Below are 17,636 nucleotides of genomic sequence, written 5' to 3'. Positions count from 1 at the left end.
TTCAGAATCGATAATAGCCCGATCTCAAATCTATTTTCGAGAACACCGAAGCTCCTTCAGCTTGATCGAACAAATCATCGATCTGTGATAGCGGATATTTGTTCTTTATCGCCGCTTTATTAAGTCGACGATAGTCGATGCACAACCTCATGGTTCCATCCTTCTTTTCACAAACAACACTTTGGTGCACCCCAAGGTGAAAAATTCGGTGAGCAAAACCTTTATCCACCAATTCTTGCAACCGAGCTTTCAACTCCTTTAATTCCGTTGGTGCCATACGACACGGAGCTATCGAAATTGGGGTGGTACCGGTACCAATTCGATGCCAAACTCTATTTCCGAGCAGGTGGTAATCCGGCAATTCTTCAGGAAAACATCCGGTATTCACAAACCACTAGCATTGCCCATATTTCTAGGTGGCCTACCTCGAGTTGTGGTAGCACCGGGTTCCCACTTTGATTTACGTTTTGTTCGGATAAACTCGGGCAATCCTTAATGAAATGATCGATGATCCGCACTTGTAACAGAGCGGTCACGAGTCTACAACTCCCGAATGCCATTTGCCACAATATTGGCACTCCGTTCGTCTCGACAATCATTGCCAACACTTGTTGATCGAAGTGACTCGCGTGCCCATAGGGGTCGATCATTGTCTCGTCTAGAAAAGCCCGAAGTGTCTCTAGACCGCCTAAGCCATCTCTAAATTTCTTTGATGGCGTGGGAAGGGCTTCCCAAGACTTCTTCTGAAACTCCCTTGCTCCCACTTCACTTTTCTTTTCTCCATCTTGAGCTCCTCGGCTTTGCACTTCGCTCGACAAGAGCCACAAACTCTCGGATTTCCAAAATGCCAACATACGACTTTATATCATCATTCAGTCCATCTTGAGCGTTTACATCACGACTTACGAAGAAATGCATTCGCTGCAGCATCGGCTAAGCCTCACAAATTTTCGTTCGTAGTCGATAACCGACATGGAACCTTGTTTAAGTTCAAGAAATTCCTTCCGTTTTGATCCATAAATCTCGATGATATACTTCTTTTGGAACTCGGTTAGAAAGAACTCCCAAGTTACGTGCTCCCTAGGCACTGTGAAGTCGAGTACTCCACCAATAGTAGGCGGAATCGCGTAGCAAGGAGATAGTACACTTTAAGCATTCATCGGGTGTACATGATAGCTCATCGAGCACTCGGATAGTGTTGTCCAACCAAAATTCAGCTTGCTCGGCATCGTCGCTATCCGTAGCTTTAAATTCAGTAGCCCCATGTTTTCGAATTCCGTCAACTGGGGGCTTACTTGACCTTATTTGGTCAGTTACAAGAGGTATTGTAGGTGCGGGGGTTGCATTAGTCGGGAATGGAGGTTGTGGAACAGCCGTGTTAGTTCGAATGTATTGGTTGAACCAATCATTCATCACGCTATAGAAGGCTTGCTTAGCCTCATCATTCGGATTGCTAGCAATAGGTTGAGAGTCCCGGCGCTGTCCCTTGCGCGGAGCAGCGCCACACTCTCCACATCATCAGCTATTGCTCGGTTGGGATCGGGATCCATGGCTATAAACAAACACAAATTTCAAAATGTCAGAAATCACCACACTATCAATTATCACTTAATGGCATGTATAGCTAGACCCCAAACATATCACGGTAGTCCTAGGATCGACTAAACCGTAGCTCGATACCAATAAAATTGTAACACCCGAACCCGAGACCGTTGCCGGTGTCGGACACGAGGGGTTAACAAGCCAAAACCACTTATAGCACCGACCAACTTGACATTCCCAGGCAAGCTGGAAAACTGCGTCACTGTTTCCTTAAAAAGCATATCTCGAGTTACAGAACTCGGAAACTGATTCCGTAAATTTTCCCTGAATTTAGACTCATATATCCATCCCTGGATTTTTTTCTAGAATTTTTGGTCAGGCCAATTGGTACAGTTTATTAGTTAAAGTCACCCATGTTACAGGGGTCGACTACACTGACCTTCGCACGTTACAACTTGAATATCTCTCTGTACAGGGTTTCAATACTGATGTCGTTTGTTTCTAATGAAACTAGACTGAAAAAGGAATCTGGACATATAAGGAATGACTTCTAATTCATTCTGGATAATTTATGGTAAATTTTCAAAGTCGCGACAGCGGACCCAGAAACCGTTCTGGCCCTGTCTCACGAGAACTTTAATATCTCTCAGTATACTGTTCATATGATCGTTTCGTTACTTTCATATGAAAATAGACTCGTCAAGGTTCGATCACATAATTTATTAAATATTTAACACCATTCCTAAAAATTTTGGTGATTTTTCACATCCACGTCACTGCAGCTGGCAGCCTCTGTTTTTAAGGTAGGCTTTACCTATATTGTAGTTCCCATGGACCAACTATAGTCTAGTCATACTTAGGTCCACATATGATCATATTTAGCCATTCCAATGGCTGATCATGTGACCAACACTCTCATTCCAAACCATAATCACATCATGAAACCAAATATAATTACAAACCACATATGATCAAATTCCATACTCCACTTTTACGAACCATTTTCGCATGGCCGCACACATATACATCACAAAGTACTTAAAACAACCGAGGGTGGTCCTATACATGCCATATCCAAAACTCAACTAAAGGAGTACCAAAAGGGCTTTGATAGTGTGGTTGACTTCAACTTCTATGATCCCGAATCCGATCGCTAACGAGCAAAATCTATAAACAGAGAAACAAAGAAACGGAGTAAGCAATTTATGCTTAGTAAGTTTGAGCCATAATATACACACAACCAAAGCATAGCATTCAAGTAGCTAAACAATAATTCATATGCACAATTTCTCAAAGACATGCTTACTTCACAATCCCAACTCTTATATTCATACACAAATAACGGCCTAGTTAATGCCGATAGCTCATTTATCATTAGAGCGAATATTCATACGCACTTACTCATAGTGTGCTGAAGCACACACAAAACATACCTTGTTGTTGGGAATTTCACAAGTGCATTAACTGAAAATTTTCCAGCAAGTTCAAAGTTCTCGAATCACATACCTTCGGAGTTTATACGGATATAGCAACTCGTTCAAACGCCTTGGGACATAGCCGGTTATGGTAACCCGCACAAAGGCCTTGGGACTTAACCCGGATATCACAATTTGCACAATTGCCTTGGGCTTAGCCCGGATATCATAACTCGCCTAATTGCCTTGGGCTTAGCCCGATATCATAACTCGCACAATTGCCTTGGGCTTAGCCCGATATCACTCGAACATTCATACACATCTTTGTTTCAATTTCATAACACAACTTTTATGCACAATTCACTTAGCAAAAATATCATTTCGGCTCAATGGCCACATACGAAGGCACAATTTCGATTGCTTATTACTTCATTCAATCGAATCAAAATCTAAGTTTCGATACTCGAAAACTTACCTCGGACGTGGTCGAACGATTTGACGGCTATTCGACGACTTTTTCCTTCCCTTATCGGATTTAGCTCCCTTTGCTCTTGAGCTTAATTTAACAAATAAATTGGTTTTATCATTTGAGCATCGAAGAGGAATTCAAGATACCTAGCCAATATATATGCTCATTAGGCATCAAAGTCGCATATGTACGAAATCACGAATCGAACTCAACACATTAGTTAATATTCCTCTTAGCGAATTTTCTAAGCCAAGAATAGGCATCAATATGCTTGCCTCTAACCGAATGCATGCACACCAATTTCCCTCATGTAGCCGAATATGCATGTCCATGTTGAGGCCAATTATGCACTTAATACCACACAAAACAGCATGCATTTTACTAACTAACGATTACATATTGTAGCTCAATACACATCTCTCATGTACTTCATAACCGAAACATCATCACAAGCAAATATATACCTTGAAATAGTATATATGTCATGCCAATACATCATGTGCAAACATGTATACACATATAGGTGCAAGGTCGAATCTCAAGGGGTTCATACCCATCCAAACACAAATTTTACCAATCAAGTAACAAGCATAAATCATGCTCATGAATGCACCATGGCGAATACATCACAACCATACTCTTTCAACTTCGGTCATGGTTAAACAAAGAATTCAATGTCCTACTCAAGAATACTAAAAGAAATTTCAAGAGTAGTCAATCCATCATTACATGCATCATCAACAAGCTTCACATTTAGCATGCAATGGCTTTAACACAATATCAACCTTGGCCAAATACCATTTTTCATGGCATAGCAAGGATTTGAACCATGGCTAACATGCACATCAAGTTAGCAACCAAAACAAGCATGAATCTCATGACACAACCTCAACATACCTTAATCTTGATGCAAGTATAGCCAAATCTCCTTCTAGATCTCTTCTAAACTAAAAATGGAGCAAAATTTCCTTCCTTCTTAGAATTTTCAGCCCAAAGAAAATGAGAATGGATGAACCAAATTTTTTCTTTTCCTTTCTCTCAACTCACGGCCAAGGGGGAAGCATGGATGAGACCATTTTTTTTCTTTCTTTGCCCATGCTCTTTATTTTATTATTTCACCTAATGCACCAACAAAACATGTTTCATGACATGTTTTGCCCATCCACTCTTGCCATGGCCGACCACTTCATGTTGGGGGGGGAAATTGACATGCAAATCCCTTATTTTTGCATGCATGTTCAACTAGTCATCACACCTTTCCCCATCATACTTTCAAAGTTTACTACTAGGTCCTTTCTAATGAAATTCACATTTATAACTCTAAATCGAAACATCAAAATGTCACACATGAATTAACACATATTATAGGCATCAAAATAAATTATAAATTATTTTTATGCCTCGGTTTTGTGGTCCCGAAACCACCTCCCGACTAAGGTCAATTTTGGGCTGTCACAGCTCCGTATAGAATGGCACCAGCAGAGTTGAAGGAATTAAAGTCGCAGTTGCAAGAGTTGACTGATAAAGGTTTTGTGAGACCGAGTTTTTCACCTTGGGGTGCTCCCGTGTTATTTGTGAAAAAGAAGGATGGTTCTATGAGGTTGTGTGTTGATTATCGGTAGTTAAACAAGGTGACAATCAAAAACAAGTATCCGTTGCCAAGAATTGATGATTTGTTTGATCAGCTAAAAGGAGCGACATGGTTTTCAAAGATTGACTTGAGATCTGGGTATTACCAACTGCGGGTAAAGGAGTCGGATGTGCCTAAAACTACTTTTAGAACAAGGTACGGTCATTATGAATTTTTAGTTATGCCATTCGGGTTGACAAATGCTCCTGCTGTGTTTATGGATTTAATGAATCGCATATTTCGGCCATACTTGGACAAATTTGTTGTGGTGTTTATAGATGATATTTTAATTTATTCAAAAGATGAGACAGAGCATGCTGAGCATTTGAGGATAGTTATGCAAACTTTGAGAAATAAGCATTGTATGCTAAGTTTAGTAAAAGTGAATTTTGGCTCGGAAAGTTGGATTTTGGGTCATATTGTTTCGGTGATGGTATACGGGTTGATCCTAGTAAAATTTCAGCCATTGTTGATTGGAAACCACCAAAAAATGTAACTGAAGTTAGAAGTTTCTTGGGGCTAGCTGGGTATTATTGGCGGTTTGTAAATGGATTTTCTATAATTGCTGCTCCTATGACTAGACTACTCCGAAAGGATGTTAAATTTGAATGGACGGAAGAATGTCAACAGAGTTTTGAAGAATTGAAAAAGTTATTAACTGAAGCACCAGTGTTGGTACAACCCGAATTAGGTAAAGAATTTGTGGTGTATAGTGATGCTTCTCTAAATGGTTTGGGGTGTGTGCTCATGCAAGAAGGAAAAGTGGTGGCATATGCTTCGAGGCAGTTAAAACCTCACGAGAGGAATTATCCTACTCACGATTTGGAATTGGCTGCGGTGGTGTTTGCTTTGAAAATTTGGCGACATTATTTGTATGGTGAAAAATGTCGAGTATATACCGACCACAAAAGTCTTAAGTACTTGATGTCACAAAAAAACTTGAATTTGAGACAACGAAGGTGGTTGGAGTTGTTGAAAGATTACGAGCTTGTTATTGATTATCATCCGGGAAAAGCGAATGTGGTTGCTGATGCTTTGAGTAGAAAGTTGTTGTTTGCTTTGAGAGTTATGAACACTCAGCTGAACATGTCAGATGATAGCTCGATTCTAGCAGAGTTAAGAGCAAAACCAATGTTTTTACAAGAGATTTCTGAAACTCAGAAAGATGATCAAGATTTGCAAGCCAAGAGAAAACAGTGTAAAGTAGATACAGAGTCAGATTTCAAAATTGGTTCTGATGGGTGCTTAATGTTTAAAGATCAGATTTGTGTATCGAAGAATGAGGAATTGATTCAAAAGATCCTACAGGAAGCACATAGTGGTTATTTCTTGATTCATCCGGGTAGTACGAAAATGTATAATGACTTGAAGAAAATGTATTGGTGGAATGGAATGAAAAGAGGTATATCAGAGTTTGTGTCCAAATGCTTAATTTGTCAACAGGTGAAAGCTGAACACCAAGTGTCTTCGGGATTACTTCAGCCTATTATGGTTCCTGAATGGAAATGGGATCGGATTACTATGGATTTTGTTTCAGGATTGCCATTGACTCCAGGAAAGAAAGATGCCATCTGGGTAATAGTTGACAGATTAACTAAGTCGGCTCATTTTATCCCGGTACGTACGGATTATTCTCTTAACAAGTTGGCTAAATTGTATATTAGAGAAATTTTTAGATTACACGGAATACCATTGTCGATTATTTCAGATAGAGATCCAAGGTTTACCTCGCGGTTTTGGCAAAAGTTGCAAGACGCGTTAGGTACAAAGTTAAATTTCAGTACTGCTTTTCATCCACAAACTGATGGACAATCAGAGAGAGTAATTTAGATTCTTGAAGACATGCTCAGATGTTGTGTATTGGAATTTCAAGGAAGTTGGGAAAGATATTTGCCGTTGGTAGAATTTGCTTACAACAATAGTTATCAGACGAGCTTGAAAATGGCACCTTATGAAGCATTATATGGTCGTAAGTGTCGAACGCCCTTGTATTGGACTGAACTCAAGGAAATCAGATTTATGGAGTTGATCTAATAAAAGAAATCGAAGAAAAGTGAAGATAATTGAGATTGTTTGAAAGTCGCTTCGGATAGACAAAAATCTTATGCGAGACCTAAAGCGAAAGGACATTGAATTTCAAGTTGGTGATAAAGTATTTTAAAGGTGACTCGTGGAAGAAAGTCCTTAGATTTGGACGGAAGGGCAAATTAAGTCCGCGTTTTGTTGGGCCGTATGAAGTAATTGAAAAAGTTGGACCGGTAGCATATCGGCTAGTATTACCACCGAATTACGAAGATTCATGATGTGTTCCACGTATCTATGTTACGTCGGTATCGTTCGGATCCTTCACATGTAGTTTCACCGACGAAATTGAACTACAATCGATATGACCTACGAAGAAGAACCGATTAAGATTTTAGCTCGAGAGGTCAAACAACTAAGGAATAAAAATGTTGCACTTGTGAAGGTGTTGTGGCAAAGGCATGGAGTAGAAGAAGCTACATGGGAATTCGAAGAAACTATGAGAAATCAATACCCACATCTGTTTACAGGTAAGATTTTCGAGGACGAAAATCCTTAAAGGGGGGGAGAGTTGTAATATCCCGAATCAGGGCCTAATCGGAATAGTGGTTTCGTGACCATAAATCCGAGATAGAAATAATTATTTTATAATTATTTTGAGGTTTATGATATGATTGCATGATTGTGTGAAAATTTCGTGATGAAATTCTATGCCTAAAGTGCTTAAATTGAAAGTAGGGACTAAATCGAATAAGTTGTAAAACTTGTATTCTAGAAGTTTTTAGTATGAAATTGCTTTGAAATATTTATTAAGAGGTCTTAAATAGCAATTTTACCAATTTTAAGTTCATGGACAAATTTAGGACATGGAAGGAATTTTTGGAAAGTTTAGTAGTAAGGGTATTTTGGTCATTTAGTTATTAAAATGAATTAAAAACAAAATTAAAAGCCAATTTTGTCCATCTTCTTCATTAGGCCGAAATTTCAAGGGTTCTCCATAGCTAGGGTTTGTTTCAAGCTTCCAAGCTCCATAGTAAGTGATTCCAAGCCCGCTTTTAATGATTTTACGTTTTTGAGATCCCTAACTCGATAAAGCTTATGTTAGCAATAATTTAACCTAGGGTTTATATTTGGAAAAATACCCATAGGTGAAATTTGTGTATTTTGATGTTTTATGATAGAATATGAAGTTTTAAATTATGTTAGACAACTTGTACTACTCGATTTTAAGCAAAAACGAGTAAAAGGGCTTAATCGGTAAAAATACCTAATAGTCACAAGTACATGTTAGAGTGAGAATTTGATGTTTCCATAGAAGAGAAAAGTGATCAGCATGTTGTAGAACATAAGAATAAGGAATAAAGTTTAATCCCGAGCCTAGGGGTAAAAATGTAAATATGCAAAAGTTTAGGGGTAAAATTGTAATTTTGCCAAAATTTGAGTTAAGGATTAATTTGATAATGTGAGTATTAAATAAGCTAAATTTTTTATTTAGATCAAGAAAGACGTGGAATCGACCTCAATCGAGGAAAAAAAAATATTGTGGACTAAATTGCAAAATCCTTGTATTTTGGTACCAAGGTAAGTTCATGTGTAAATAATGTAGCATAAATGTTATTTTAAGTTATTAATGTTAATTATATGATATGCTGATTTTTAATCGTGAAATATTATGCTTTGTGGTTAATGTTGAGTAATATGCAAATTATGTTTACTACTTGATAAATATGAATTGCTACCGAGTATCGGTTCCGATATTCCATGGAAGACGGCAAATGTGAGATGGAGGGAAAAAGCCCGTTTGAACCTTAGGAATAGATTAGGATACAAGTGACATGTCACTAGGATGGTTGAGCATCCGAACTCGTTGAGTTGAGTCCGAGTTCATTTATGGATGCGAATGTCCGAACTCGTTGAGTTGAGTCCGAGTTCGTGAAATGTAACTAGGCATCCGAGCTCGTTGATTTGAGTCCGAGTTCGCTTATGGGCGGGTTACATGATTGCTTGATTGCATATATGGCACTTATGTGCAAGTTATCCATGTATCCGAATTATATTCCGATGTGTTCAACGGGTAAAGTTCTACTCAAATGGAGGAATATTCGAGATGTAAAGAGACGTATTGGTAAGTGATGTGAAATGGATATTTTGGACAGGTATGTATTTAACCCTCGGGTTGAGTATTGATACCACCACGATAAGGTAATAAGATGATGAAAAATGATTAAAAATGTGATATGTGTTTTAGTGATACATGCTAATGTTGATTGGTATGATTGTTTGTTATGTTACTTATTATTTGCATATGAACTTACTAAGCATTTATGCTTACTCCTCCTTCTTACTCATTTTAGTTTTGGACAAGCCATTTCGAGAGTCGGGATAGGTCGAAGGCTCACCACACTATCCGAAGACTTTTGGTAAATGGCTTGTAAATTTAAGTATGGCATGTATAGCAATATACCTATTTTGTGTAAATGATCTTATGGTATGGTTGTGAAATGGTTGAGGAAATGCTTGATAATGATAAATTATGAAAATGGTTAGTTTAGATTATGTTTGATGTTAAGGAAAACTATTAAGATACTTAGTGCATAAAAACTCATAAAAGGATGAAATTTACCATAAATGAATATTTGTAGCAACACTAACATAAGTTTGAAAATTTACTAAAAATCATAGAAATTGAATTTGGTGATGTACTGCATATAAAATTGAAGCTTATTATGTCTAGTTTCACAAATGAAACAAGTAAAGGAATTATATGTTAGAAGATATTTGAATTTTAGTGAAACAGAGTCATAGCAGTTTCTGAATCCCCTGTTCCTACTTTATAAATTCACCATAAATTGTAAAGATATAATTAGGTGGTGTATTTTATATCCTCAGAATACTTATTGAGTCTAGTTTTAGTAGAAACAATTCTCATAGTCATATGAATTTTGTACAGAGAGAAATGTGGTTCGTAGTAAGCAGAGGTCAGACCAATCGAGTCTCAAACAGGGTAACTTTAACTAATAAAGCTGTACTAATTGGTCCAACCAAAATTCTATAAAAAATTTTAGATAGTTATATGAGTCTAGATTCAGGGAAAATTTACGGATCTTAATTTGAGTTACGCTAACTCGAGATATGATTTTCTTGTGATTTGTGACGCAAGTAGCTTAAAAGTCTGTGAATGTAGAAACAAATAATCCAAAGTTCTAAAAATGTTAAACTAAGCTTAGTAACACCTCATACTCGACTCCGGCGACGGTCTCGGGCGTGGGGGCGTTACAGTTACGGTTACTCATTAGCTTGTGTGAGTAGCACCATGTAGCTACATCTTGACTGTTAGCTTATGTGAGCAGACCCGGTGATAGCTCGAGAGTAAGCATTTATATGAGAATGAGATTGAGATGGTTCCAACCATGTATTAGCACTTAGTGTGTGAGATTCTTGAGTATCCGATATTATTCCAAATGGGTCAACGAGTATATTGATGATATGAAAAAGTAAGAGATTGATATGTATCGGTACAAGTATGTTCATGAATTGTATAAGCATTGAATTTATGAGAATTATGAGTTCATGTCTAACCTTTTGATTGAATATGTGTTAGGCTTTGGGGATTCAAATTAAATTGCATATGTTTATTTCCTTAAATTATGATTAAATGGTAATTTGTGCTTTAGCCATACGAGCTACTAAGCTTAATAGCTTACTCTGTTTACTTTTCCATGTTTTATAGTGATTTCGAAGCTTGCTCAGATTGGAAGTTGTCGGAGATCTCATCACAGAATCCATTCTTTGTTTTGGTACTTTTGAACTATGTGTATTTAGGTTATATATTATGTATAGGTGTTTTGGCTAATGTAGACTATTTATATCTCATAATGTTTTAGTTATGTGTTTAGCCATATGATCTGGCTTATTTTGGTATATTTGGTTATGTAAATATGTGTAAATGGTCCTTTGATATTTGATTTATAATTGCTATATAAATTCCTTGTTTTGATTTGGTATTTAAGGTAGCAAATGGTTGAATTTGAGAATGTATTAGTATGCTAATTTGAGAATGTATTTGTATGCTAAGTGTTAGGCAAATAATGCATATATGAAATTGACCATTTAGGTGATTTTTGGATGTGAGATTGGTATGATTTTGAAGCCCAAATTGTGATGTTTATGAACATTGTTTATTGTTTGTATTGGTATAGCATGATTTGGACTTGTTTGTGGTTGGTTTGAATGCTTATTGATGTTAGGGTCATATGTTATTGGATGTATTTAGGTTGATGCAAGTTTCGGTGAGAAAAATGGCTTAGAAAATAGCTTATTTTTGTCCAAATGGGCAGAGACACGGGCGTGTATCTCAGTCGTGTGTCACACACGACTAGATGACACAGTCGTGTGTCTCCTGGTACTTATTTAGAAACCAAGTTAGCAGTTTCACACAGCTTAGCACACGGGCATGTGGCTTGGCCATGTGGCACAAGTCAATATACCCTCTAGTTTTCACACGACCTAGCACACTGCCTAGCACACGAGCATGTGAGGCTATTTCGAAGGGTACACGGGCTAGTCACACGGGCGTATGGTTGGCCATGTGACCCAAGTCAGAGAGTTACACGCAGTTGGACACAGGCTGGGACACGGCAATGTGATCCCATTTCGAATGTTCACACGGCCTGTGACACGGGCGTGTGTCCACTACATTTTAAAAATTTCTATTTTTTTTTAAAATTTATTTAGTATTCGATTTAGTCCTGAACCACTTCTAATGCTTGTTTGAATCCCCGAGGGCTTGTGTTAGGGACTATATAACTGTATTTGAATGACTTTTGTTTGGATTTGAGAAATAAATGTGAAATGTACGATTGTTTAAGAAATAAATTTGATAATGCTTCGTAACCCTATTCTGTCGATGGATACGGGTTAGGGGTGTTACACCGTGAGATAAAATAGGATCACATAAGGAGAATGAATATTATCCCAAAGATATCAATGATATCTTATTAGGGTGACACACTTATGAAAAGGTCATTGGACGAGCATTAAGCAGTTGCCTTCATAATGGCATGTCGTCGGGGAGACCTCAGTCACGATACTATAGTTGAATGACTTCGTGGCTAATTGAGTTCATAATTAATAGGCAAAAACCTAAACTTAATTATAAATCAATTGAGCCTCAACTACATATGTCCAATCAGTCCCACCGCTATCTCATTTAAACAAGAAATGAATTGCGTGTTTGAATAGAAATGAACAGAATAAAAAGAAAAGAGAAATGGGAAGCATTCAGGAATGATTATGGTTTCCTCCGAAAGAGAGAAATGAAATCATTTGGAAATGATTGTTGATTTCCACAAATGGAAATGGAAACTTGCAATCCTATATAAGATTAATTAAAAAATTATGGAAAAATGAGTTTATGTTTTTGGACTATTTTGAAGCCCAAAAATGAAAATAAATCATTTGTTTATAGTAAACATGTTCATTTGTTACATATTGAATGAATTTTCTCGAAGTAAAATTGTCAAAATTTTATTGGGGTAAATTTAAGGTGAGAAAATTATTTAATATGTAGATATTAAATTTTATTTTGTGAAATAAAAAAATTGAATTGGGTTGGATAGTACTGGGTAAAAAAAATCTCAAGAAGTACTCGTAATTTGACCCGATATGAAAGAGGCCCAAAACCCCTCATGTAAGGAGGTGGGGCGACAAAACCCTAGTATCATTAACTAGGATTGTTGCTTCCTATATCCTAGATAAAATAGGATATTGTTTTTCTAGTGAAAATAAACTTCTATAACTCTATAGAGGTTCTATCTTATCTTCTTATAAATAGATGGAATCGGTTGAAAATTAGATGGAGAAATTGATTGAAAATTTTTGCAAAAAAAGGAAAATACAATGTATCCAAACAGAAAAATTTAACTAGATATATTCCTCTTTAAGATGGGGAACAAGAATTGAAAAGAATAGGAAAAACTTAAAATATTATGCTTTTTACAAAAAATAAATTAATGGGATAATATATAATTTGGCCTTTGAAATTGTTCATTTGAACCTAGCTGGTCCCTAATTTTTTTTTGGACCTAGTTGCTCTCTGAACTTGCATTCCGTGAACCAAGTTGGTCTCTTCATACTAACACCGATAGTTTATGCTAACATGACATTTCTAGCAAATCTAGTGGTGCCATGTGGTAGCCTTTCAAAACGCCATGTGACAAACATATTTTATATTTTTATATTTTTTAATTTATGCTTGCCATGTGGCACCACTGAATTAGTTAACAGTGCCACATTAACACAATTAATAGTGTTAGTGTGAATGTACCGACTTGGTTGACAAAATACAAATTCAGAGATTAACTAAGTCCAAAAATAAAATTTAGAGACCAATTAGATACAAATAGACAAGTTCAAGGCCAAATTATATATTAACTCTAAATTTATTAAACTTCACATCTATCACATCAAATACATGTCGAAGCAATTCCTCTTCATTGCAACACTGACTTTAATGTAAAATAACCTTGTACTATTTTAAAATTTAAAATTTAATCCTATAATTTTGAAACATCTAGGTCTTGTGGTTTTTTTTTATTTAAAAATTTTTGTACCTTCGTCTAATTTTGTCGTTAAAGTTAATAATGTTAACGGTAAATTAACTTTTTTAGTCATCAATATTTACATTTTTTTATCAATTTAGTCCTTATATTTTAAAATACATAAAAAATTAAAATTAACTTTTATAAATTTAAAAATCTTGGTAATGACCAACTGAGGCCAACTAAAAAAATCAGCTCAATAAACAGTTTGAATCAATTTTTATAATTTTTTTAATAGTTAGATATTTTAATTTTTTTAATAATTTATTTGATTTGAACCAGTCAAACCGATCATTCTAAGAACTAACTGGTCATGTCAGTTTGAAATCAGTTCAATTGATTTTTAGCTTCGTTCAACCAATTTTTTAACTTGGTTCAACCAATGTGTACTGATTTGTCAACCAATTTTTACCTCTCAATGTATTGATACCCAACTAATTCTTGATTTGACTGGTCGATCCAATCCACTTTAGATAAATTGAATTTTAGAATTTTGTATATATTTTTAAAATCGTTTTTTTTTTTTTTAATTTTAAAGAATTTTTATTGATTTCATATTTTTTTAAAAAATACTATTTTTATGTTTTTATTTAAAATATAAAAATTAACTTTAAATTTTTTTATATATTTTTAAAGGATAAGGATTAAATTAATAAAAAATTGTAAATTCTTAGGACTAAAAAGGTCTTTTCACGTTTTACATGGTTAACTTTTATAGGCAAAATTTAATTAAGAAACTAAAATTTTTAACTAAAAAGCAATATAAAAATTTAATATTTTAAAATTAAGAGCATATTTAAACCAAATAAAATCTTAGATGTTTTTCTTTTTGGCAACTGTTTACCGAACACAAATTTGAGTCTGTTATTCAATATTTAGGTTGGGTTGACGGCTCATTTGAAGTCCACGTTGAACCCAAAAGAAATTTGTATGCATGTAATTCTATGAAAACAATTGAAATGATCTTTATATATCTTGACAGTTGACATGTATCAAGAAGAACCCCTTAGGGAATTGGTTTTTTATATATAGTGCCGCCAAATATGAAAAACTAGTTGAAAGTGGAATATTTGTCGATAATCATGTGTAATTTCACAAAGTAGGTCCATTGGTACAAAAAGAATAAATAAATAAAAGAATAATTGTAAGATGACTAAAGCTAATTAAAAGTTCTTATCTTTATAAGTTCAGTAAATCTACTTAACAATGCTTTCTTTTTTCTTGTCGTCTTATCGTTTTCTTCATCGAAATTGGTCGAATCAATAGGATAAAACTCCTCCCCATTATTTGATTCATCATTTGCAGCAAAGGAAGCCTTACTCCGGTGCCTGGTTGCAATCGGTGATGCAGCCTTCGGAGTTTCAGCTTCATCAAATATGGATCCCCTTAGTGGATCAAACAATTCAGAGTCTGATTCTCCATCACTGTCTTTGATTAAATTTTCAATATCCTCTTCTGCATCCTTGCTTTTATGTGGGAATTTTAGGTTCAAACAGGGGGTGCCCGACTTTTGTTGCTTTGCTTTCTTGTTAGCTTCTTTACCATCTTTTTGCTGTTCCTTTTGATCTGTACATCTCAGTGGCTTTTGTTTGTTGCTTTGTTCTTCACAAAACAATAGCTTCCACTCCCTAATTATCTCAGAATTTGTTGCTTCCTTTATCTTAGGTTTTTCATTCCCTTGGGAATGAAAACTCAAAGCTTCATATTTTTTGTTTGAGACTGCTTTGCTTACATAATTGGCTTCATTTTTGGCTTGTTTCTTGCTGCCCCGAAATTTCTGATTCTCTTCCATGGTCTTCCTGTACATGTTTTGAGCCTCTTTAAGTGATTCAAGCAGGCTTTTATTCTCTTCTTGTGCAGCATTCCTTTCGTCTTCCAGTTTTTTAATGCAATCCACAAAGCCTGTCTCTTTCATATTCCATGCCATATGACTTTCTTCAGCTTCTAATTTTAATCTCTCAGAAGTGTTTTTGAATACATCAGCTTCACCCTTTGCTTCATTATACAAGAGCTGAATGTTAGTCAACATCATCTTCAAAAGTTCCAACTCCTCTCTTGATTTCTCCAGCTCGTATTTTGTTACCGAGAGTTCCTCCTTGGCTTCATTTGCTTCCATTCTCACTTCTTTCAATGCGAACGCTAAATCATCCATGGCTTTTAGGTTGTTTTCATCAGCTTCTCTGGTAGATTTCAGTTCATATTTTAACAAGTTTACCTCCTGAATTAGAATATTGGCCTTCAATAAAGCAGCTCTCTCTTTCTCCTGAGCACGAACCAGACTCTCTTTATTCGATTGAAGCTCGGATTCAGAGCCATCCATCAAAGAATGGTCATCCTCAACAGAACTCTGGGATGCAGCCTCGGATGAATTACCTTCCATTTTCTCAAGGTTTTCATGGAAAGACGTGATTACGTGCCTTGACTCTTCAAGTGAAACCTTTGTTCGCTCAAACTCTTTGGTTTGAGCAACATATGAATCATGTATCTTCTTTCCAGATTCCTTCCTTCTCTTGATTTCTTCTTCCAGTTCATGAATTCTCTTCTTACCTTCTGACACTAAACCCATTGCTTCAGACTCAAAGGATTGCACCTTCTTCAACTCTTTTTTCAACTTACAAAATGAAGCTTCTTTCTCTACAGATTTAACCTCTAACTCTTTAGCCTTTCCAAGTTCAATCTTCAAGGATTCAATGTACCTCTCCTTTTTCTTCAGTTCTTCAATGGCACCTGACAATGATTGCTTCACGGCGGCAAGTTCTATATGGAGGTCTGAAATCTTCCCTGAGGACCTCTCATTCTCCTCAATCAGCTTATCAATGGCAGACGATGGAACCTTCGTCCTCGCCGAATCCTCCTCAAGCTGTAACATTTATTGCCTTATTTCTCTCAAACCCAAAACGAAAAGTAAACAAAAAAATATTTAACTTGCTAAATAATTTTCGAAGCAGCACCCTGAAAAGCTCAAACTTTGATCACTGAAAAGCTCAAAAAGAATACTAATAAGGCGTTCATAAACCTTGATTGCAATGGGATGTTTTGAGAGTTTATTTGGAGAGAACTTGAATGGAATGATCTCTGGTAATTTCAATAGATTTTCCCTTGTGTGGAAGAAGGTTTTTTCTTCCCTTTTTTTCTTTTTCCAAAGTAAGCTTTTGGATACAAGAAATTAAAAGGATTCTTTCATGATAAACACAATTGACCAATGTGTTCTAAAAATAAACAAGATTTACAAACAAAAAAGAAAAGAAAACCAGAAGTTGACGATTAAAAAAAAAGATAAAAAATGGCTAAACTTAAGCTACAAAAATATTGTTCAAAATACGTCCAGAAACTTAGGGGGAGACAAATAGAAGCAATATATATATATATATATATATATATATATATATATATATATGTTTTCAGAAAAAAAAAGGAACATCCGAGGTTGTCGGGTATTCTACTAAAACCAACACTAAAATTAAAAGAGAATGAGGTAAATGGAAGCATCATATAAGGAGAGATACTTTGGAAAACCAAAGCTATTTATTGACAGGTAGAAACTAATTAATGAGATAATGATGATTGGGAAAATAAGATTGAATGATATGAGACTCTCATGATTCGAAATTGAATCCAATTTGGAGTTACTTCTTTTTTCTTTTTTTCCTTCTTTGATGATGCATCTGCATAGGAGATGCAGTGTTGGAAAACAAAGCTGCAATGCGTAAAGATTTAATGGTCGCATTGACATGATCGAGTATCACTAACCGCAGAAAATAATAATTATATTTGCACAAACAAAGAACAGCAAGAAGAATAGAGCAACCGTCTGTATGTTTTCCGCCAATAAAGTTGCAGCATCATTAAATGAAGTAGAAGAATCACTTGCATCAGAAACCTTTTTTTTCTTCTTTAAAAATGTGGAATCACTTGGTTTCTAGCTGGTTGCAGTTGTGTAGCTAAAGATCCATGTCATC

At 35.7% G+C, this 17,636-nt stretch overlaps 1 protein-coding gene across 1 annotated transcript; it reads right to left on the bottom strand.

Moving 5' to 3' along the window:
• Positions 1–14,836: 14,836 nt before the first annotated feature.
• On the bottom strand, positions 14,837–16,546 carry LOC108471816 (intracellular protein transport protein USO1-like). Its single transcript, XM_017773380.1, has one exon. It carries the CDS (start codon positions 16,544–16,546, stop codon positions 14,837–14,839), a length of 1,710 nt encoding a protein of 569 aa, XP_017628869.1.
• Positions 16,547–17,636: the final 1,090 nt, after the last annotated feature.

Source organism: Gossypium arboreum, chromosome 11 (assembly GCF_025698485.1).
Source record: "Gossypium arboreum isolate Shixiya-1 chromosome 11, ASM2569848v2, whole genome shotgun sequence".
In the NCBI taxonomy this organism is placed as follows: Eukaryota; Viridiplantae; Streptophyta; class Magnoliopsida; order Malvales; family Malvaceae; genus Gossypium; species Gossypium arboreum.
This window is presented reverse-complemented; position numbering and strand designations above follow the sequence as displayed.